Source organism: Sinocyclocheilus grahami, unplaced genomic scaffold, assembly GCF_001515645.1.
Source record: "Sinocyclocheilus grahami isolate Dianchi unplaced genomic scaffold, SAMN03320097.WGS_v1.1 scaffold291.1, whole genome shotgun sequence".
Lineage (NCBI taxonomy): Eukaryota > Metazoa > Chordata > Actinopteri > Cypriniformes > Cyprinidae > Sinocyclocheilus > Sinocyclocheilus grahami.
The window spans coordinates 866399-887917 of record NW_015505470.1 but is presented as its reverse complement, the minus strand read 5'-3'; the positions used below and the strand labels follow the sequence as shown (position 1 = coordinate 887917).

Here is a 21519-nt window from a genome sequence, read left to right as displayed (position 1 = left end):
CCGTTTAAACGGTTGATTCATTCGGGAACGAAACACCGTCATTGTTGCTCAGAGACGCAAAACAGCACCGTGGCTTTGTTTGGAATTATTTTTGTTGGCGAAAAAGTGCAAAAACAGGCAATATGGTGTCTTAAACGTAAGTCTCTTAATAAAACTTCTAGTTTATTGAACTGTTGTAAAAAAATCAATATCACATTTGTATATGGTAATTTTTGGAGAAAAAAAGGCACTCTTCCCTGTGAACTTGAGTATAAATATACACATTTTCTGCCCCCATTACTTGAATTTGTGATCATTCTGAATGTATTTTGATAGACTGAATCATGCAGTGATCAAGCAGAGCGCACTGCAAATGCGCACGCGCACTAGACTTCACGTAATGCGTGCGCTCTGTAGGTGTTTTGAATGTTCGTTTGTTTTTGCGTCGTGAGAATATTGAGTAAAATAGCTCACTTGTCACGCTCATTTGTTCTGAAGTCTCGAGACAAACAGAGTGAGCCTCAGCGCGAGCTTGTATTCTGTATTCTGCTAACTTACTGCAATTCTCTCTGACGACACAGTAACTTATCGTGGGTCGGTCTGTCCAATGATTGTAAAGTCATCAGGTCCATCAGACGGATATTTAAGAATATTTTAGCGGTAATGAGACCAAAAATAATTAAGACCCATCGAATCCGAATTTAAGACATTTTAAGACTTTTTAAGGCCTTATATTAGGAAAACGTTATTTAAGACTTTTTAAGGACCCGCAGACACCCTGAGACTCTACCTTTATTTGTGTGCACTCACAATAACAACAAAACATTGCGCTTTTGTAAAATAATGAAAGCAAACAGGATGCGCTTTCTGCCATCTCGGTCTCCGTGAAACGTCAAAACTCTGTGTATGCTTGCCTTACAGATATGAAAATATATCTATAGAGAGTGAAATGTTTACTTTCAAATGAACCAATTCAAATGGAAAACAAATATTCTCAGATTATGTAATCCGTAAGAAAGATGCATACAGCTGCATCCACTACTGCGGAGATGACGAGTCAGTGTCGCTAATATCTCTTAAACCGAAAACAAAGAAAGCACTAGCTTATCAATAACTTGTTAAAATTGTTAATGCAGCCTTCTTACTGTTTTCCTCTGAAACATACATAATCATTACTTCTGCTCATGCGCGGTGGCAAGCTTTATGCGTGTGCTTGAGCACTTTTTAGGCAATGTAGGCAATTAACCCTTTAACTCTCACCCGTCCCCTCTGTGGGACACCTAAGTTTACTTCACTATATTACAATTAAATCCTAATCTAATCATGACAAACTATATATCGTTGGAAAGGTCTAAGACTCCTAAATATACATTTTACCAATGTTTTTGTTAAAAAATTATGTAGGAAAAGTTATAGATTAATTTTTGACAAGAGTGCACCTCAAAAATCTACATCATAACAGGAGTTCTGACCTTTGTCAAAAAAAGTCTTCTCTGTTGCCACACTTCTCTATCAGCTGAAAACTTCAAATCTCAAAATTCATCCTTTGAAACCCATTTTAAAATCAAACATTGCATTACCATGAAAATGGCACATCAATATCATGTTACAAAATGTTTTCGTTTCAACACGTCTATGTTCAAAAATGTGAGTGACAGTTAAGGGGTTAAAGGCTCATTATTATGATTTAAATGCTTTATTAATAAACGTGCGATTAGTCGGCTCCTGCGTCAGCAGCATCATACATATGCATTCTGGTACTCTCGTGAATGGCGGCTGACAAGGAAGAGAAAATGTTGCTGAATTCAGTCATATTTTTGTTTTCTTTGAGCACAAAAAGTATTCTCGTAGCTTCATAAAATTACAGTTGAACCACTGATGTCACATGGATTATTTTAACAATGTCTTTATTACCTTTCTGGGCCTTAAATGTGGTAGTTGCATTGCTGTCTAATATGCAGGGTCAGAAAGCTCTCGGATTTCATCAAAAATATAACACAAATGTGTTCAGAAGATGAAGGTCTTACAGGTTTGGAAGGACATGAGGGTGAGGAATTAATGACAGAATTTTCATTTTTGGGTGAACTATCCCTTTAAAGACAATGTAGGTTTTCTTTTTTTTTTTTGATGGCTTAACGCAAATACATGTACACTACCATTCAAACATTTGAGATGAGTAAATAATTTAATTTGAAAGAAATATCTTTATTCATCAAGGACACATTAAATTGACTAGAAGTTTGTAATGTTCAATTTAAAATAAATACTATTCTTTTGAACTTTCTTTTCATCAAAGAATTCTGACAAAACATATTTAGACTTTAAAATATATTTAGAACATAAGTTATTTTCAATTTAAATAATATTTCATAATATTACAGTTTTTGCTGTATTTTTGACAAAATAAATGCAGCCTTGGTGAGCATCTTACAGACCTCAAACTTTTGAACATTAATGTTAATTCAGGGAAAATAAAAACTTTTTTCCTCCAAGTAAAAATTTGTTTCAGTGCAATCAGATTATGATTCTTACAACTAGATTATATATAAGTTGGTGAGTTCTGCGAACCTGTCAATGGCAATTTTTTAATTCACATTTGGCATGTGTACATTTTGGATCCTGCTCACAAGCAAATAAACAAGGCAAAACTGCAAGAAAAGATATGACTCAACCTCTACAAGTATGTAAAGCCTGAGCTAATGCTGTGAATCTGAGCGTTTTATCATCACATGTTCATATCAGCGGCAGCATCAGTGTTGTGTCTACGCTCAACCTGCCCATATCGCTGTCTGCAGAGAACCGCCATTAGCTGTCTGCCTGACTGCCGTACTTCTCTCTGGGGCTATGAGGGTGTTTCACTAGGAAAGAGTAACGGAAAGGATGCACTGCACTCACCTGCTCGCTTTTTTGGGAAACCTGAAAGACAAAGGAATTTTTTTTTTAGAAAAGGTGTTTGAAAAAATATGCTAATAGAATATTTACAATAGTAATTTGATTTTCACAGTATAGTACCATTCAAAAGGTCGAAATATTTTTTTTAACAGTACCTAAGGTCACCAAGGCTGCATTTAAATCAAAAATACAGTAAAAACTGTAATACTGGGAAATATTATTACAGTTTAATGTTAATATATTTTAAAATGTCATTCATTCCTGTGATGGCAAAGCTGGATTTTCAGCAGTTATTACTCCAGTCTTCAGTGTTACACGATCCTTCATAAATCATTCTAATATATTGATTTCTGTTAAAGAAACATTTCTTATTGTTAAAAATGGTTATACAGATTAATATTTTTGTAGAAACCATAATACATTTCTTTTAAGACACTTGGATTAAAAGAAAGTTCAAAAGAACAGCATTAATTTGAACAAGACATTATTGGTCTTTTAATCACTTTTGATCAATTGAATGCACCTTTGCTCAATAAAATGAAATTACTACTTACTATGTCACCCCCCAAATCTCAATAACATTTATACATTAATTAATATAAATGTTATTTTTGAATGAATTCATTTTTAATGAATTCTAATTAATTACATTATATATTAATATAAATGGTATAAAAATGTTACTTAAAAATACCTAGTAAAACCTGAGCAGAAAAAAAAACATCTTACATTACGGTAAGGTTATACAACAATGCAGCCATTTCTTTAGGTAATTCAACCCAGAAATGTTTTATATGCTACATAACTATTTATTGATAATCTAGTGAATTATAATCCACCACAGATAAACAGTATAGTGGAATCGCTACTGGTTGACATACTGTCCTCAGCAAGCACCACTAATGATAGTTTCCAAACATATCCAAACAAGCCCACAAGGGCCATGCGTTATTATTTTTCGGTCTTGTTTTCTCAGAAACATTACATCATTATTTTTGCAGCTATGCAGAAATGACACACTTCAGCATTAATTTGCTCTGCTTTACATCAACTGTTATGTTGTAACTGCCTATAGAAGCTTTGCAGCGCTGATGGTAGTGTTGCATAATAAATTTGTGTATTTGACTTTCCATCACCCTAAACTTTCCCCTGCCCCATGTGCTGCCCATAATCTGTTTAGTGTGTCTTGCCAATGGCTTCATGTCCTGTACCAGGATCAGATTCAGCTTTAAGTACTCCCTTGTGACCCGGCATGACCTCTGTCAGAATTTAGTTTGCTTTCAAAACATCCTCTACATAAAGGACACAGATTGGAAACTTAACTAGTTTACACAGTTTACAGTAGGACACTTACAGTCATTAGCTGCTCCAAACTGGTCAAAATGGTTGACCAACAGACTACCAACTTGTGAATATTGTTAGTGCTAGTAGATTGCTAAGACTAGTTAGAGCTAACAGACCACATTTGAACAGCAGGCCAACTACCATGACTGAAATAAGGGGGTTTTCAAACATCATTGTAAGTTTGATGATTCTGTTGTGAGAGTTTTCCTTTCACTGCATGACAAAATAAATACTCGGCTTTCATATTGTTATTGCACTGAAGCCACAGCAAATTATGAACGTTTCTGTAAAATATAACAAATAAACATTTGCAGAACTGTATGGAGATTCAGATTTTCTTTTTCTTGCTCCTAAAGCCCGGGTCCTCAACAGAAAGAAATAATTGTGATTAATCTATTGATTTCTAACCAGTATTTAGAAAGCACAATCAAAAAGCAATAATGTCAAATGTAGTAAATATGATAACTTAATATATCAACTAAATGTTCATTGCAATAATGTAACATTAATTTTGACACAAGACAACACAATTCGGGGAAATTTATAAAGATTATTATTAATAAACCAAATAAGAAATGTTTATTTCAATATTGCAGTTATTATTGCTGATGTTGTTATAACTTACTAAACAAAATAAGAAATTACTATTATAATATACCACAGTAAAATAGTTGCTGCTGTTATATTACTCTTATTTTTATTATTATATTTTACAGTACAACTGTAAATTTACAATACTAATATTTATGTCTTAGGTATTTTGGTATAAAAGAGTGCCCTGCTTCACTCTGAAACAAACAGCACATACATGTATTCAAATAAATCGTAGACTTTGTGATTTGATAAAGCCATATTGCGATTTCGGGTTTATTCCGATTAATTGTGCAGCCCTAAAAATACACAGTAAAATCTTTATTATAAAACGGATAGTTCCGGTCCTTGATTCTGATTGGTTGAGCCGCGTTCGAAGCTGTTGTAAATTACACTACAAACATACACCTTTGTTTACCACAACCACAACCGTTTCTGAGGAACTACATTATTTGGTGCAGAATACTGTTTTTATTAATATCATTACACTTTATTTGCTCTGTTTTATTCTGTGAAACCTTACTACGTATATGGAATAACCAGTTTTATAAAAGCAATAAGCCCCGTAAAGCCATGGTTTACAGTGAATTTATAACAGCTAAGGGGGTTTTAGACACTCCACTTCACGTCGTGCCTAACAACGCCCCTTAGCTGTAATAAATTCACTGTAAACCACAGCTTCACTGGGCTTATTGCTTTATTTTCCTTCCCTCATACCCCCTGGAGGTACCCCCGTGACTCCACATTGAAAACACTTAAACTACATTTTAAATAACATGCTAACAATGTGCAGTGCTTTAGACTTTAGTTTGCACAGTAAAATATTATTGGAATAGCCTTTTTTGCCTTTCATATCCTTTAAAGCGCCACAGTCACACACATTCAGACAGAATGGTTGCATCATTAAATCTTGCACTGTAGTTTGAACGTACTACTACAAGAGTTGACAGCATGTCAAGTTAAAAATGTGTCTGGAGGTCTTAAACCCATAACATATCCGAGCCTGAAATCACCTCAATTACACAAGCCTCGCTCAAGAACAATGAATCGACCAGTTGATTTTGAAAGTATGTATTTTTGTACTCTCCCACTTCAAAAACAAAAAAACAGCCTGAACATGTTAAGCTGGTGTGACATGGTTTTTCCAGCAGGGATTTCTGCCCTTGACCACAGAGCGGAAAATACATTGCTTGTGTACACACAGTAAGGCTTTCATCAAACACACAAGTTTTGATGTTTCCACAGACATCAGATCCTCTATTCTCATGAGTCACATGTATTTTTTTAATATGTGCGTCAGCCATTAACATGGCATACTCCTGAGATAGATCACAGCGATAAACTCTGCAGCTGAACACGCAAGAGTAGCCGTATCTCATCGGCGAGTGGGCTGCTCTTGGGGAAGGAGCCTCTTTACAGAAATAGCTCAGACATCTCGTCCTCCCTCCCTCTCAGCTCCTTCCGCGGGTGTTTTTTGTTTTTGCTGCTGTTCCTTCCCCTGCACAATGGAGCTCCGCACGGGAACAATAGCCTTCACGTCAGAGCCGGCCCACTACACAGCAGCCCTGTGGGCCTGATTCCCGGAAACAGAAAGGGCTTCTGGCAGGGTCCCCTGTTTCCTGAATGTGTGAATGAGGGAGGGAGGGGGGAAGGGGCGTTTGGGGTGGCTAAGAGTGAAGGCAGAGGGCAGGACTGGGCCAAAATAAAAATTCTCAAGGCTTTGCTCCCTCGCGCTTTCTACTTCTCTCTTTTCCGACGCGCTGCTCTCTCTTTCTATGGAAAACTGTCTTTAAGCTTTTAGTGGCCAACAAACAAAATCACAGCTTAAACATTCTGAAGCACTGCCGATCCAGGCCACAACAATCAAAGCAGAGAACATCAATCCTCCGAGAAATCAAATGGATGTTTTTCGTTAATGCCAAGTGAAAATGAAAGAACTATGGACTGAAAAGTTAGAAAATCTGATTTCAATAAGACGGGAAAATCTGTAATTATTTTGCGTGACTTTGTGGAAACGGGAAGAGCTTCATAATCCAGTTCACAAGAGATTAGAGAGGAAAAGAGCATTAATGTCATGGTACTTTGGTTACTTTTCTTACTGAGCTGTCTGAGTGATTCAGATGGTTTTGTTAACCCGTTTCACTGATTCAGTATAGGCAAAGACGTTTTCAGCTATTTTTTACATATTATCCAGTAAAAAGATAGAATCACAAACTGAATCAGACTGTTTTGTTAACCTGTTTCACTGATTCATTATAAAGAACCCATCCGAAGAGTGAGTCCTTCGCATCGTGGCAATGCTGGTTTTCTAATCAACTAACAGAAAAAAAATAGACTGATTGATAAACATGCCTGATAAAATATTGTCAAAGAAAATCTTCCTCATCAGAGAAGGATTTTATTAGTAAATCTTTACTTATTATCCAGTAAAGAGTCTAATGGCACCCACAACCGAGATCATATAACAAAAATAATCTGGTTAAAAATTCCACTGTGTTCATCTTGACATGAGGAAAAAATATTGTTCCCTCATTTTATTTAAATCATGGCCATGTTGTTCTAATTTGTGCCCTCATTTTAATTCAGTTTAAATGTATCATGGGAACAAATGCACAGTATCTTGTGTACCTATATCTTGGACTCAGCAGACTTCAGTTCCTTAAAAAAATAAATTAAAAAAAATCAAATTATTCTCAGGGATATACTTTGAACTAGCTATGAATGTCACAGATCTGTGAGCAGTCTCTATGCAGAAGACATCACAGAAACAAACATCAAACACACATCCAAGCCAATAAAGTGCATTCAGACTGACATAAACCTGTGCCACAACCTGATACTCAACAGCTTTTGCCAGCTAAAATTTAACATAAATCACTATATAATAGAGTTTACGACATTTGCAATGAAAATAGTGAATAATGAAGAGATGAAGTGAATAATGATTTCAATTTTGGTCAATTCGTCTCACAAAGAAATTGTATCACAGAAACAGTATTAGCATTTCTTCCAATCTGTGATGTACATCCTAATGCAACAGATTATGGAAAAAGAAAGATCTGAATGACAGCTTGAGGTTGTAAGAAAGGACTGGTGTTTAAGCAGATAAATTGATTCTATTAGTCCAGTATACCTCACCAGGGAGAAGTCTGTCATTTAGGACAAACTAAAAATTAAACATTATTGTTTTTACGATTATTATTAATGCATTTGGTAGATGCTTTTATCCAAAGCAACATATATAGCATTCAAATATAATTACAATTTATAACTGCATGCATTCCCTTGGAATCGACCTTGGCATTACTAGCACCACTGTCTACTGTTTGAGCTACGAGAAGGCTAAACACATGAATGGATGAATTGTTCACAGTAAGATCATTAATACGCATTTTAAAAATGTCCATTTCATGCCAACTTTAAGACTTGGGAAGATACAGCACGAGCCCTAGGGTTCCATTTTTGGAACACAGTCCACTTTCGCTGTATGAAAAAGAGCAGCTGGCACATTCTGAAAAGTTTCTCCTTTTATGTTCCACAGAAGAAAGTAGCCTAAGTCACACTGGTTTGAAACAATGTAAATGTGAGGAAATGATGACAGAATGTTAATTTTTGGGTGAACTATCCCTTTAACACTTCACATGTTACTCGTGTCATAAAACCATTTCAGAAAAACAAACTATAGAACAAAACAATTTCTCAAACCCCTAATCCATTAAACTATTACTGATCCCAAATCAGTCAAACAGCAGCTGGTTCCCAAGCCATGTCTCTCAAAAACACCACTAGGAAGCTGATTTAGCAGCAGTGTAATCACTCTACAATAGCAGTAGATCTGTAATATGATGCCATTGTAACAGGGGAAAAATTATTATGCTAAGCTGCTCAGAAAACATTTAGCACCTAATTTTTCCGTTATTTGTTGGCCAACAGCAGCCTCTGGATTACAGAGTCATTTGCGGGTTTTTGGTTGTATTCGAAATGATTTGTGCGTCTTTGCCTCTCTGAGCTCTTAAGCTTATTAGTACGAGACTGGACTAACCAAACAAGTTATCAATGAATTGCACACAGGAAGTGATACAGAAGCACTGCTACACAGGATGTTATACAAAACACACATACAGTTACATTTAGTCATTTAGCAGACACTTTATCCAAAGCGACTTACAAATGAGGACAATAGAAGCAATCAAAAACAACAAAAGAGCAATGATACGCAAATGCTATAACAAGCCTCAGTTAGCTTAACGTAGTAGCAAGGTTTTTTATTATATAATAAATAAAAAGAAAACAGACAGAATAGAAAAAGAATAGAGCAAGCTAGTGTTAGAGGCCTTATCAACCATATGAATCAACTGTGTTAATTCAAAGAATCATTTAAATGGTAATACCATTTTTTAGATGTTTTTCATGGTAACAACATGTTTTTTTAAATATGGTACAGTGACAGAGCCATGACTTAGGAAGTGGCACCCCTTTACAAAAAAGTACTGAGGTGATACAAAGGCAAGTGATGCTTTCAGACGCAAAGCTTTCAAGAACACTACCATGGCAAACGCCCACAAAACATAATAGTACCATGGGAATTTCTTGTGTGGCATGGTAATACGCTGTTTATTTAGATAGGTTTTTGATATTACGTTTTTGAACATCTACCATGGAAGCAATGTGGTTTTCTTTGAAGTATACTGGAGTGCTATGAATAGGTTAACTAAAGAACAATAACTATCTGATATTAGGGATGCACGATATATCGGCCACCATATCGGTATCGGCTGATAAATGCTAATTTTTTCTGTTATCTATCATCAATGTACCATGGTAAAGTCATTTTGATCACCACATTTGGTTCAATCAACTTAAAAAAATGAGCTAATGAGGAAAAAACATTGGGTTTCTTCCTCTTTGTTTCCATTTTGTGGGTTACACTTTCCTTGAATCCTATTGGCAGGCAGGTCTTAAAATATGTATGATCACAGCAGAACATGCCTCAAGCATGATAGTAACAGCGACCACACCTTCTGTCCTATTGACCCCTTTCACTGTCTCAAAGTGCTTGAAGGATGGGGTCTCATCTCCAGAGCAATCCTCATTCTGCCCCAATAAACCTGATGAGAGCGACAGAACGAGTGTGCTCGGGGACGCACATTTCTTCACGCTACACTGTCTCTTCACGTTTTATTATGATTAGGATGGGCTGGTGGGGGCAGGGACTTAGAGAGGGTAAGAGGAACATATATTCATTGAAACTTGAAGCAATCCTGTTCTCTTCATTCCCTAGATAATCGGAACACAACAGTTCACAACAAACATGAACCTACAATACACATAGAGGATACAGAAACAATGCCAAACACAAGCAAAACATGACTGCCAAGAACAGGAAATTTGCGCTGATTATTACTATTATTAATAAATTATTATTAAATATATACATACTATAGTTAAAAAGTGTGGGATTGATCTTTATGTTTTCGATAGAAGTATTCTCTAATGAGTAATTACTGGTTTACAGTAAAACCAGTAATATTGTTAAATATTATTGCAATTTAAAATAACTGTTTTCTATGTTAATATATTTTAAAATATAATTTATTCCTCTGATGGCACAGCTGGATTTTCTTTACTTTCACATGATCCTTCAGAAAACATTCTAATGTGCTGATTTGCTGCTACCCTAGTAAAAAAGTTATATATTTAAAATACATTCATTTCATACAAAGTAGAATTCAAATCTATTAACATATTTACTGACATCTTGCTCGAGACTTACTGATTAAATTATAATTAAACTTTTTTTGGAGTACAACTTTCTTAATATTAAGCCTAAAATGTGTGCTAATGTCACTTTTGATGAAGACTATGATCTTTGAATAATATCGGTCTTTAAATGTAATATATTTAAAGTGTACCTAAAGTATACTTGCAATAGTTCCACTTTAGCACAATCAAATATACTTCAGTATATCTTTAGTTGCACTTCAGCACTACTTCTGCACAAAGTGCATTAAGTACAAAATTAGTTGTTCCAATTTAGCAGACTTTAAGGGTGTGTTCACACTTGTAGTTCGGTTCGTTTGGTCCAGACCAAAAAGGAAAATGATACATTTGGTCCTGGCCCACTTAGCATTCACATTGGCATTTTTGACAGCGAACCTAAAAACAGCGAACCTAAAGGCATAGTGATACGTTCACAACCTGATTGGTCGTCTTGAATGACGTATATATACTCACCGGACACCCCAAACAAAAGGTGCGTTACACCGTGTCTACACCGGATGCGACAAAGCGATCGTTGAAAATCATTTAAAATTTGTGTCAATACATCATAAATAGAATGCGGCAGCAGTTTACTGTCGGGGATATGTCGTGTCGCACCGCATCCAGTGTAGACAGCATCACTGATTATAATGAGTTCTATAGTTTTTTGTCGCGCCACTCGCGTCCGTTGTAGACACGACGGCTGCATCTGAAAACTTAAGACTTACTGCCTCGCTGCCTTATGAGGCAATGACTTTGCAGGTAGCTTTTTAGCACGAAGGCACCTCATGAAACTGATTTCAGGCAGGCTTCTGAGGCAGCGTAACGGTTTAATGATCTACAACAAAATAGAACGAGTTTTTGTGATAACTAAACGAATATTTAATTACTAAAATACTGATTTCTCACTAGAAATAACATAAAAAGTGCAAAAAGTTAGTCAGAAATATACATTTACACAAATTGACAAATTGCCTCCGAAGGCAGCATTTTAGAGTTTTCGGATGCAGCCGGTGTTAGACTTTAAGTCTAACATACCTAATCCTGTCTGATGGACTAAGCGCGCACATTCTTGCGTGCACATATAATTTTATTTTCACCACCAAACTCACAAGGAGCTCATAAAAGGCACTTTACCTCATCGTTGCTCCACGTTTGCCCTCTGCTAATTTTGTTTTGGTTTTACACAGTGTCGTCAAATCATGTCAGCGTCGCATCTTGTCATTACTTCCTGTTTTGGGTTAGTTTAGAAGTATTTGGTCTGTGTTGCGTTCATACATCATTCGAACCACACCAGAGTTCGTTTGGAAGCGGACCGAGACCCATTTTTTCAGCGGTCTCGGTCCTCTTGTTTGGTGCGCAGCAGGGTTCGGATGGCAGCGTTCACACATGCTCAAACGAACCACACTAACAGAACAATTGCAGTAGGGTTCGTTTTAATCGAACCAAACATGACAAGTGTGAACTAGCACCGTAAGTATACCAGTTTAGTAAGTACAATTGCAGGGTATTTTATTAAGTACATGAATATTTAAATGTATTTGTAGTATACTTAGCATATAATGTATTTCAAATACATTTTAGTATATTTATTATTTCACTATATTATCTATGTTGAATACAGTTGTGCTGCCTAATATTTTGGTGGAAACTGATATTTTTCAGAATTCTTTGATGAATAGAATGTTGAACGGTCTTTACTTCTACTTATGACCAGATAATTTCTTAAAATGTCAGTCTTACTGAACCCAAACTTTTAAACGGCAGTATATATAAAAAAAAAATAAGCCTTTCATTTACATTGTACAAAAATGTATATGATTTCCTCTAAGTACTGTAAACAGATATTGGATTGTGTTGAATGAATACCAAATGCCCATCTGATGCATACTGTACATATTTTCACAAACTCCAACCTTCAGCTGAGTTCAACTCAATATAACATTTAGAGCAAAAACCAAATGTGATTGGTTGTTTTTTTAATATTAGCCAGACAGCTGCTTCCTGTTTGAGTGGGTAGAGCTTGGTCTGAAAGCTGTAAAGTGAATGAGACTTCATAAAGATAATTAACAGTCTGGGTATGCAACACTATTCAATCACTTAAATGAAAGTGATTGTGAGGCTGGGCGACTTGAAATAGTTTGTAAAGCTTAAATATGAAAAGCCCTCTTTTGATTCTGCTCTGAAGCAGCTCAAATGATTATACAGGTTCACAAACTTATAATGGTCAAGAGAAAGTCTAACAGACATGATACAGACTGTTTGTGAATGCAGATATGCGTTTGAGAGCTGAACTGTGATTATTAAAGGGAGACTCCAGTACTTTTTCGGTCTAGTTCCTTTGTTGCCATTGTCAACAACACATGCAAATGCTGCGGTCAGAGCCCATAACACAGACTTTAAAACCATATCAAAGATTTCAAATAAACACAAGACGGCTCATGGAGGCAGAAGATGAGATGATGCTTTCATGAAATTCTGCACAAACCTCTGACTGCAGAAAACTCATTTTCATTCATGTTGGCAGTGTGAAGAGCGCGTGATGCTGAAAACTGAGTGGCACTTTAACATCCTTGCAGTTTAAACAAGCAGAACGAGACAAATCGAACATTACAAACTTCACTACAGAGTAGAATTATCCCATGAAATTTTCAAGAGGTCCCGTTCTCAGCCAAGGTCTAATAAACAACTTTCAAAAATAACAGACCCAATATGCAATGGCTATGAAATAAAATCAGGGAAAATCAAAAAGTGTGAAAAATATGAGATAATAACAGATCAGAGGAAATAGCCTACTTAAGTGGTAATGTATAAGAACAGGCTTCAAGCAAACATGAACATTTTTTGAGTATTAATATTTTAGATTATTTGATAATAATAATCAATAATATTTATAATTAGGGATTAATAAAATTAAAAAAGAAAAACTATTATTAATAACTGTAATCAAAAACTAAGAATAAATAGACTTTGATTAAATAAATATACTAAAGGGGTCATCGGATGCCCATTTTCCACAAGTTGATTTGATTCTTTAGGGTCTTAATGAAAAGTCTATAACATACTTTGGTTAAAATTTCTCAATGGTAGTGTAAAAAACACCCTTTTTACCCTGTCAAAATCAGATCTGTTTTCAGCACGCTGTTTTAGTCCATGTTACTTTAAATGCTAATGAGCTCTTTGCTTTGTGTTATCAACTTAACTGTAGTTAACATGCAGATTAGTGTTGCTATGTGCTGTATATAGTATTAGATATTTATATCTTCAAGAAACTAGTAACATATTTATCGAGGAAAAATCTGCATCACAATGCTTTCAGTTGTCCAGAAGCGGGATTGTCAGGCTCGCTGGCTGCAACTGAAGTCAAACACTTTTAATTTGCACAAATCATGTAGGTAACCTAATTTGTGGGGGGGGGGAAACAGTGAATTTTGACAAAATATGAGCAGTTTGCAACTCTGTTAAATAGGTTAATTAAGTTCAATAAGTCAATAGCTACAATACCTTAAAACAATAAATATGAAATTATTAAAATTGCAAGATGCAAGATGATTTTCTAGTATAGATTTGAAAATAATTTAAAGGGGTCCTATTATGCTTTTTCACATTTCAACTTTAGTTAGTCTGTCATGTTGCTGTTTGAGCATAAAAAAGATCTACAAAGTTACAAAGTCCACTTCAAAAGGAGATATTTTATTTAACAGAAATCACTTTTCAAAAACCACAACGAACGACTCGTTTGGACTACAACGCATATTTTCCGGGATTTGTGATATCACAAATATCAACGAATGGGACGAAACCTGGTTGAGCTGCACAAGGGAAGGCAACGAGTGTTATCACTATGTCGGAGATTTAGAGTGGTTACAATCATCCGGGTTTAAATCATGCTCAAAATGATTTGTTTTTGACACAATATTTACACTGAAGCTTGCAGGCGGCTATGGTAAGGAGCATGACGTTTCCCGACCAGGTGCCAATCACAACACACACTGGCCCAGCTAACCAATCACAGCACATTTCGTATTTCAGAAGGCGGGCCTTCATTTGATACAGGAACTATTCGAGCCGTTCATGCCAGACTGGGGAGAGAGGTGTTGTAATAATGTAAAATATGTGAAAAAATTTGTTTTTCAAACAACCTAGTATGAGAGCCTGTTCTAGTACACCCCCAAAACAAAATCAAGACTTTGTAAAAGAGCATAATAGGACCCCTTTAATATCATTCAAATCTGTTTTATTTGTACTGATTGCACTGCTTTTATTTGTACTGGTCACAATGTTGAAATCTACCTGCAAATGGCTTACTTATAAATATTAACCTGCAAACAGCATTTTAACATCAAAAAATGCACAAGCCTAATGGCAGGTCAGGGATCAAAGGTCAAAGAATCTGGAGGAGCACAAGCTAAGGCAAACAGCTGACAAACCAGCAGCTGAACTGGGCTGCCCATCGGCTGCATAGCAATGCAGTCCCAGACATGAGATTCTGCCTCCAGAAAACAGCATTTCCACAAAAATCCCGAACCCGCTCTACTCACACAATTCCTTGCTTTAATCATTTTAAGAACGAGTGCAAAAAATTGCTCCAGGTCTCAAAACAAACATGATTTACACTTCAGAAGCTACAGTCCGGTCACAGCGGTGTGAGAAAGATTTATAATGTTGCGTGAGAGTGTAGAAAGCACAGCGTTCATGACAGATACGGCAGTTTCTTCAGGTCAATCCCTTCAGGCCTCAATCAATTCTTTAATTGGAAGCATACATGCAAGAAACACGCTTGACATGAGTCGAGACTTGCTCTGTGTGCCACTCATTAGATGGTTCTTCAAGGGTTTGTGATACATTATGGTTAGAACTGTATATCTGCCCCCAGGCTACTGTTACTCATTAAAACTAATGACACATACAGTAACGTATAGTAAGGCGATATTACATTATGTAACTTTAATCATTACAGGCAAGTAAATAATTGAGATCAGACATTATAACCATCAAAGAATTTCCAAACACCCAAAAGCTGGTTATTCAGCTTTTTATAACTGAAAGACATCAGTGTCATTGGAGCATTTTAAAGGGGTCATATGATGCGATTTAAATTTTTCTTTTCTCTTTGGAGTGTTACAAGCTCTTGGTGCATAAAGAAGATCTGTAAAGTTGCAAAGACTAAAGTCTCAAATCCAAAGAGATATTCTTTATAAAAGTTAAAGAGTCAACCACGCCTACCTAAAACGGCTCGTTCTAACACGCCCCCACATGTGTACGTCACGATGTGGGAAGACTTGCATAACGCCACCCAAATGTTACTTTTATTAACTTTTATTGTCGCTGTAGTATTGTTGTTGTTGCCGCCGCCGCCGCCATGTCATGAAGGCGCTGTGTGTTTCATTGTGAAAGCGAAATTACTTTGTTTGGCCTTCCAAAAGAGGACGATATCCGCTTCGTCATGCCTAGAGATGATCCGTGCTGGTCGCTGAGGAAATACATCAACTTCACGCTGTGGATCGCCGGATCGGCTTTCACCGTGGACGAAGCGGAGTCCAGCCCGGGGTTGGATTTACAACACTGTTCCAGAACAGTTCAACCCAAATATTCCAAATCCGATTATAAAAAAACGTAAGTACGTTTTTATATTTAAAGAATTTGCCACTGACGATTCAAACGCGTTTGAGCAAAAAAGTTTTGAGCAGTGTAGAGTAGCGTTTGTCATTTCTCCGATCACAAATCGATTACCATTATCGTAAAATAAAATACATTAAAACAAACAATACTAAATATATGGTAAAGCAGGGTTACTTGATTATTTACATATGATTTTAGTATTTATTAATGTTTTTAATGACATTTTATTTATAAATTTTTCAGTTTTCATTTACATTTTAGTTTAGGTTTGAGTAATTATGTTTTTTTTCACTTTTATTTTTTTTTATATATCTATTTAGCTTTATTTTATTTCAGCTTTAGTCATTTTAGAACTTATATCATTTAGTTGAAGCCAACATACGTTTTATTTCAGCTTTATTTCAATTACAAAAATTATTTTAATAGTTTTAATTATAGTTAACAATAACAACACTTCCGTAAATGTTCAATATACTGCTAAGTCATAATCCTTTTTGTCATTTTATAACACACAGCTTACACAGTATATGCTGATTCAATGATGAAGTAAGCAACTGGCTTTGTCACAGCAGTGTTGCTGTCAGTGTCTGTTGTTTGGCAGCAGTATGTGGGATTTTCCACATTTCACAGATCAATATTTCAAGCATGCTCCAATTACACCAGCTCAATTATATCGGTCTCAACCCTACTGAACCATCCGGTTCATTGAACCAAATGGATAAGCCAACCATTGAGCGTCCAACATGGACATCATTTTATACCAGTAACCAGACAGACAAAGAGCTCAATACAACATTTAGTGCCAATCCAAACAACAGTTTACAGAGCCAGATACATTATACCTGAGAAAAATGTATACATCCAGGGCTTGAATTTCAGTGTGGGATTGCGAGGATTGTGCATAATTCTACTGATTCCCGCAGTTTCCGCGCTTGTAATGCAGGAAATTCCCACAAATATTTCAACGTGAAAGACGCTCAAGACAGATGACGGAATGTATCATTTGCACGTGCTTTTGAGTCTTACCATTTTAAACATTCAAGTGTAGGGGTGCTCCGATCAGGATTTTTGAAGCCGATCGCAGAAAGCAGTATCTGCCGATACCGATCACAGATACCGATCTTTTTAAAGCCTTCTTTTTATCATGTATAACTATTTATAGTGATACTCCAACTATTTATAATTGACACTCCTAATTGAGATTGTAGATAGAGTGTCAATGGTCCATTTGAGAGATAGGTGGTGGTAATGCACTTATAAGTCTGCGATCCGCCATAAAGCAAGAAGACGACGCGCCGGCTGTTGAGAACGCGCTCAACAGGACGCGCCGCCGCTCAGGAGAGTTCAAACAGTTCGGACATTGCGTGAATCAGAGGTAAAAAATTATATAAATACTGTTCAGTTTCTTGCACAGACCAATCATTTTGTGTCTTTACACATCAATGTATCGTCACGAGCCGCAGGGTTTAGTTTGGTTTGGTTTGTGTATGTTTTTGTTTACTCTCAAATAGGGATGGGCATTTTGGGAAATTTCTCATTTTGATCATCGATAGGTTTCAAAAACGATTAATCGAGTAATCGGGGGCGGGCTTGTGAAGCCGATGTCCGTAATTGATATAATGAAAAAATCTGAAGATTGTTATGAAAATGTTAAAAATAAAAATATGACATGAAAACCTGTCTATTAAAACATGAACACATGATTAGGACATGTTAGATTATGATTATGATGAAGCAATGTTATTAATAAAGAAGCATCTAAAAAAGGAATAGCTGCCTGAGGTGAAGAGTGACTTTATGCCAATAAACTGAAGCTCATTCTATGACACATCCTATGATAAATCAGATAACTTAGATACATAGCAGACGTAACATTACAACTTGTATCTGCACAATAGGATGCTAAGTTATGCGCTAGACAGAGAGAGAGAGAGCGAGCTCCCGCCGTGATGCGTTTTCATGACAGCACGCTGAAAGATGGGCAAGGACAGAATTTACTATAGATTTCTATAAAGTTCTCATTATAAATGTATGGCAGATTTGTGCTATATTTTCATCTACGTTATTAAGTGTAATAGTTGTAATTAAGTTTTATTTTTTAAGTTATTAAATTTTAAGTTATAAGTTTTAAGTTAAGTTTATTACGTTTTATTTTCCATAAATGCATAAATCGCCTGCGTGTTTTCAAAGCCATATGAATTGAATTATGCCCACAAATATGACGAAAAAAAGCACGGCTGCATTATTATAACATCAGTAATAATAATAATTTAAAAAAAACATCTAAAAGCAATATAATCATTATCGGGCATTGCATTTGAGCATGAAACTAATCACTGATATGCAGCGCTTTCAGCATGTAATAAATGTTCATGTTAATTAATCAGACGTAGGCTAGCTATTACAACTTTCATCTGAAAAAAAATTTGCCAATGCAGATGTGAGCTTGACCGAAAGTGTAACTCGGATTGCGCTTTAAAAACACGAAAGTACAATAAATTCACATTCTTAGACTACATTAGTGTCACTATTGTTATTTTTTTTTTTAATTCTAATATTTCAGCAATATTTTGGATTCAATTTGCACTTTCTGATCACGTCTGTAACAGTGCACTGTGCATTTCCCATTCAGCAATGTAATGGCAAGTTAGTGTTATGTAGGATTCAGTGGTCAGCGAGGTCCATGAATCAGTAGTGAAAGCCACCCTCGCTGTCTTTGACAGTCTGTCCTTCAGTGAAGAAGCAGTCTTTTCATATAGAGCATCTATTCTTGCCGTGACTGTTTTGCGTGACGGAATGTCATACTCGGGCTCAACGTAATGCATGAAATCTTTAAATCCTTCTCCGTCGACGAAACTAATGGGCAGCAAATCTTTCACCACCATTTCAGCGATTAGCTGTGTCATCTTCTTGGTTCTGCCTGCGTTGCATTTTGGTCTTACGGCAAATGATGCAATGCTCGTCTGAGTTGCCGTTCTGTTATCGCCAGACATTTTATATACAAATGTTAGATGATAGCGCATTGTACTTGTTGTAGATTTGTGTGACAGCTTGGCGCTGCACAGCTTGCACTGAACTGTATTTTCACTGGTCTTCTCAAAGTGAAGCCAGACATCACTACGTGACTTTGAGGCCATGATTCTCTCTCTTCTCACGTCTTTTGATGCATCCTGTGGCAAGCTAACCAATCAGAGCTCAGGGCGCCGCCCAAAGTGCTGCTATAACCAATCAGGGAAGAAAAAAAAAATCGATCATTGTTTACATGATCGATCATCGCTGTCACGGTCGAGTACTTGAGTACTCGATCACTGTTGCACATCTCTACTCTCAAAGCCGTGATCCCCATTCACCTCCATTATAAGACTGACAGACTGCAACGGTTTGTGTTAAAAATCTTCGTTTGTGTTCTACTGAAGAAACAAAGTCGTCTTACACCTGGGGGTAAGCAGATAAACATAAAATTTAAATTTTTGGGTGAACTATCCCTTTAATGATGTGTAAATCATTTATACATTATTGTAACAGCTGTTGTATGATTCCAATTTGTGCCTATTTAAAAGAGGGTTGTGTATGGGGGTAGAATTGTTGCTTAATTCCAAATAAGTAGATTATGATCCACAAATAAATAGAATGAGATCCACAAATAAATCTTAAAGTTTCACAAACATGAATTAAATTCACAAATAAATAAAATGAGATTTGCAAATAAAAAACATATACAAATATATGTGTCACAACCACAACTTTGCTGTATGATTCAGTTTACTAAAATACATTTCGAATGATCATAAAATTCAAGATATGGGAGCAGAAAATATATAAATGTATGTAATTTTATATAGTTTATATAAATATCATTTATATATCAGTCGTTTCTTTTCTCCAAAAATCAAAATGATTTCAAATGTGATGTTAAAATTATGTGATATTAATATACAGTTCAATAACTTCTATTTTAAAACCCACGAGCCGCCACTGCCACCATGACTCTCGCTCTCTCTATCTGCAATGAATGATCACAAGGATCACTTGTCCCCTGATTTTTGACATTTGCTGAACTCAGTGGAAGCCACTTTTAGCTACATGCCACAAGTCTGTCCATTACTTTGATTAAATATTGTTTGGAAATGGTGTTAGGTGTCAGGTGACTCTGCTATAACTAGTAAAGAAAATCTCAAAGCATTGCCACTGGGATGACAATACGGTAAATATACATTCCTGTGTTATAATCTTTTGTTGCTCCTGGAACATAAATAATGCCAAACAACAATCCAAAGCCTCATCCAAACACAACCCCTAACACAGAGGTGTCCAGTCCTGATCCTGGACCAATATTTTGTAGAGTTTTGCTACAATCCATACAATGCTACATTCCATTTTGTTACAATCCATAAAATTCCAGGCAAGTGTATTTGGGCAGGGTGGAACTAAACTCTCAAGGACTTTGGCCCTCCAAGAGCAGGATAGGACACCCTTGCCAGTGTTGTCAAATCTATGGTTTTCCCGTGGAAATGGGCTACTTTTACACTACTGCCGCGGTTGATTTTTTTAGTCCGCAGGTTAAAGCGAAACCCCCACCCCCACGGAATGCTATTTCAACCAAGGTGGAACACCCTGGAAGAAGATTTTGACCTCCTGAAATGCGATTCTGGATCAATTTTGATAGCGTTAAAGTGTCCCCCAAAACGCAATTGAGCTGGTTTTGTTACACAGACCTGGCAACCCAGACCCCAGCCCTAAAATCATAGGGGAATTATACATTGATACGAAAGTTGTTCAATTATCTAAGCCTTCCTTAAAATCAGATTGGCTGATTGGAAATTGTTGCTTTAGAACCAACAAAGATGTTGATTCGGGAATGTCCCCAAAGTTGATCCGGGAATACTTGGTGAAATGAATGAAGACTAAGGGTGCTTTCACACCTGTCTCGTTGTTTCGGAACCTGGCGCGTTTCCCCCCTTAGCTCGGTTCATTTGGGCATATGTGAAAACGGCAATCGCGCCCGGATCCGTGCCAAAACAATCGGGATCCGAGATCACCTGAACGAGGTCGTTTCAGCTCGACTGAAAACGAACTCTGGAGCGGTTCGGTTGTAGTGAGAATGCAATGCCGTCTAACGGACCAACGAACCAGGCTATATGTGTAATGGGTCATTATGTAAGTTCCGTGAAAAGCATTAGTTTTGTTGTTTTGCTAATACTTCAAAATTAACCTGTGAATGTCTGTGGGTGAGCACGTCTTCGCCATTCAAAATAAAAAAGCGCAATTTTTCATTTTATAATGCCGTCTTATTGCTCTTCTTCCTAGTAGGTGCATTTTAAAAATGTTTTC

General features: G+C 36.4%; 1 protein-coding gene across 6 annotated transcripts in view; it reads right to left on the bottom strand.

The window, feature by feature from the left end:
• LOC107600769 (rho guanine nucleotide exchange factor 12-like) overlaps positions 1–21519 on the bottom strand; it is a 97223-nt gene that overhangs the window by 44440 nt on the left and 31264 nt on the right. For 4 of the 6 annotated variants that reach the window (XM_016292727.1, XM_016292728.1, XM_016292731.1 and 1 more), the window contains exon 2: positions 2875–2895. The exons of the other annotated variants lie outside the window; for them this stretch is intronic. In XM_016292727.1, coding sequence (XP_016148213.1) covers positions 2875–2895 — 21 coding nt within the window. The remainder of the gene's footprint in view (positions 1–2874; positions 2896–21519) is intronic. 6 annotated transcript variants of the gene reach the window in all.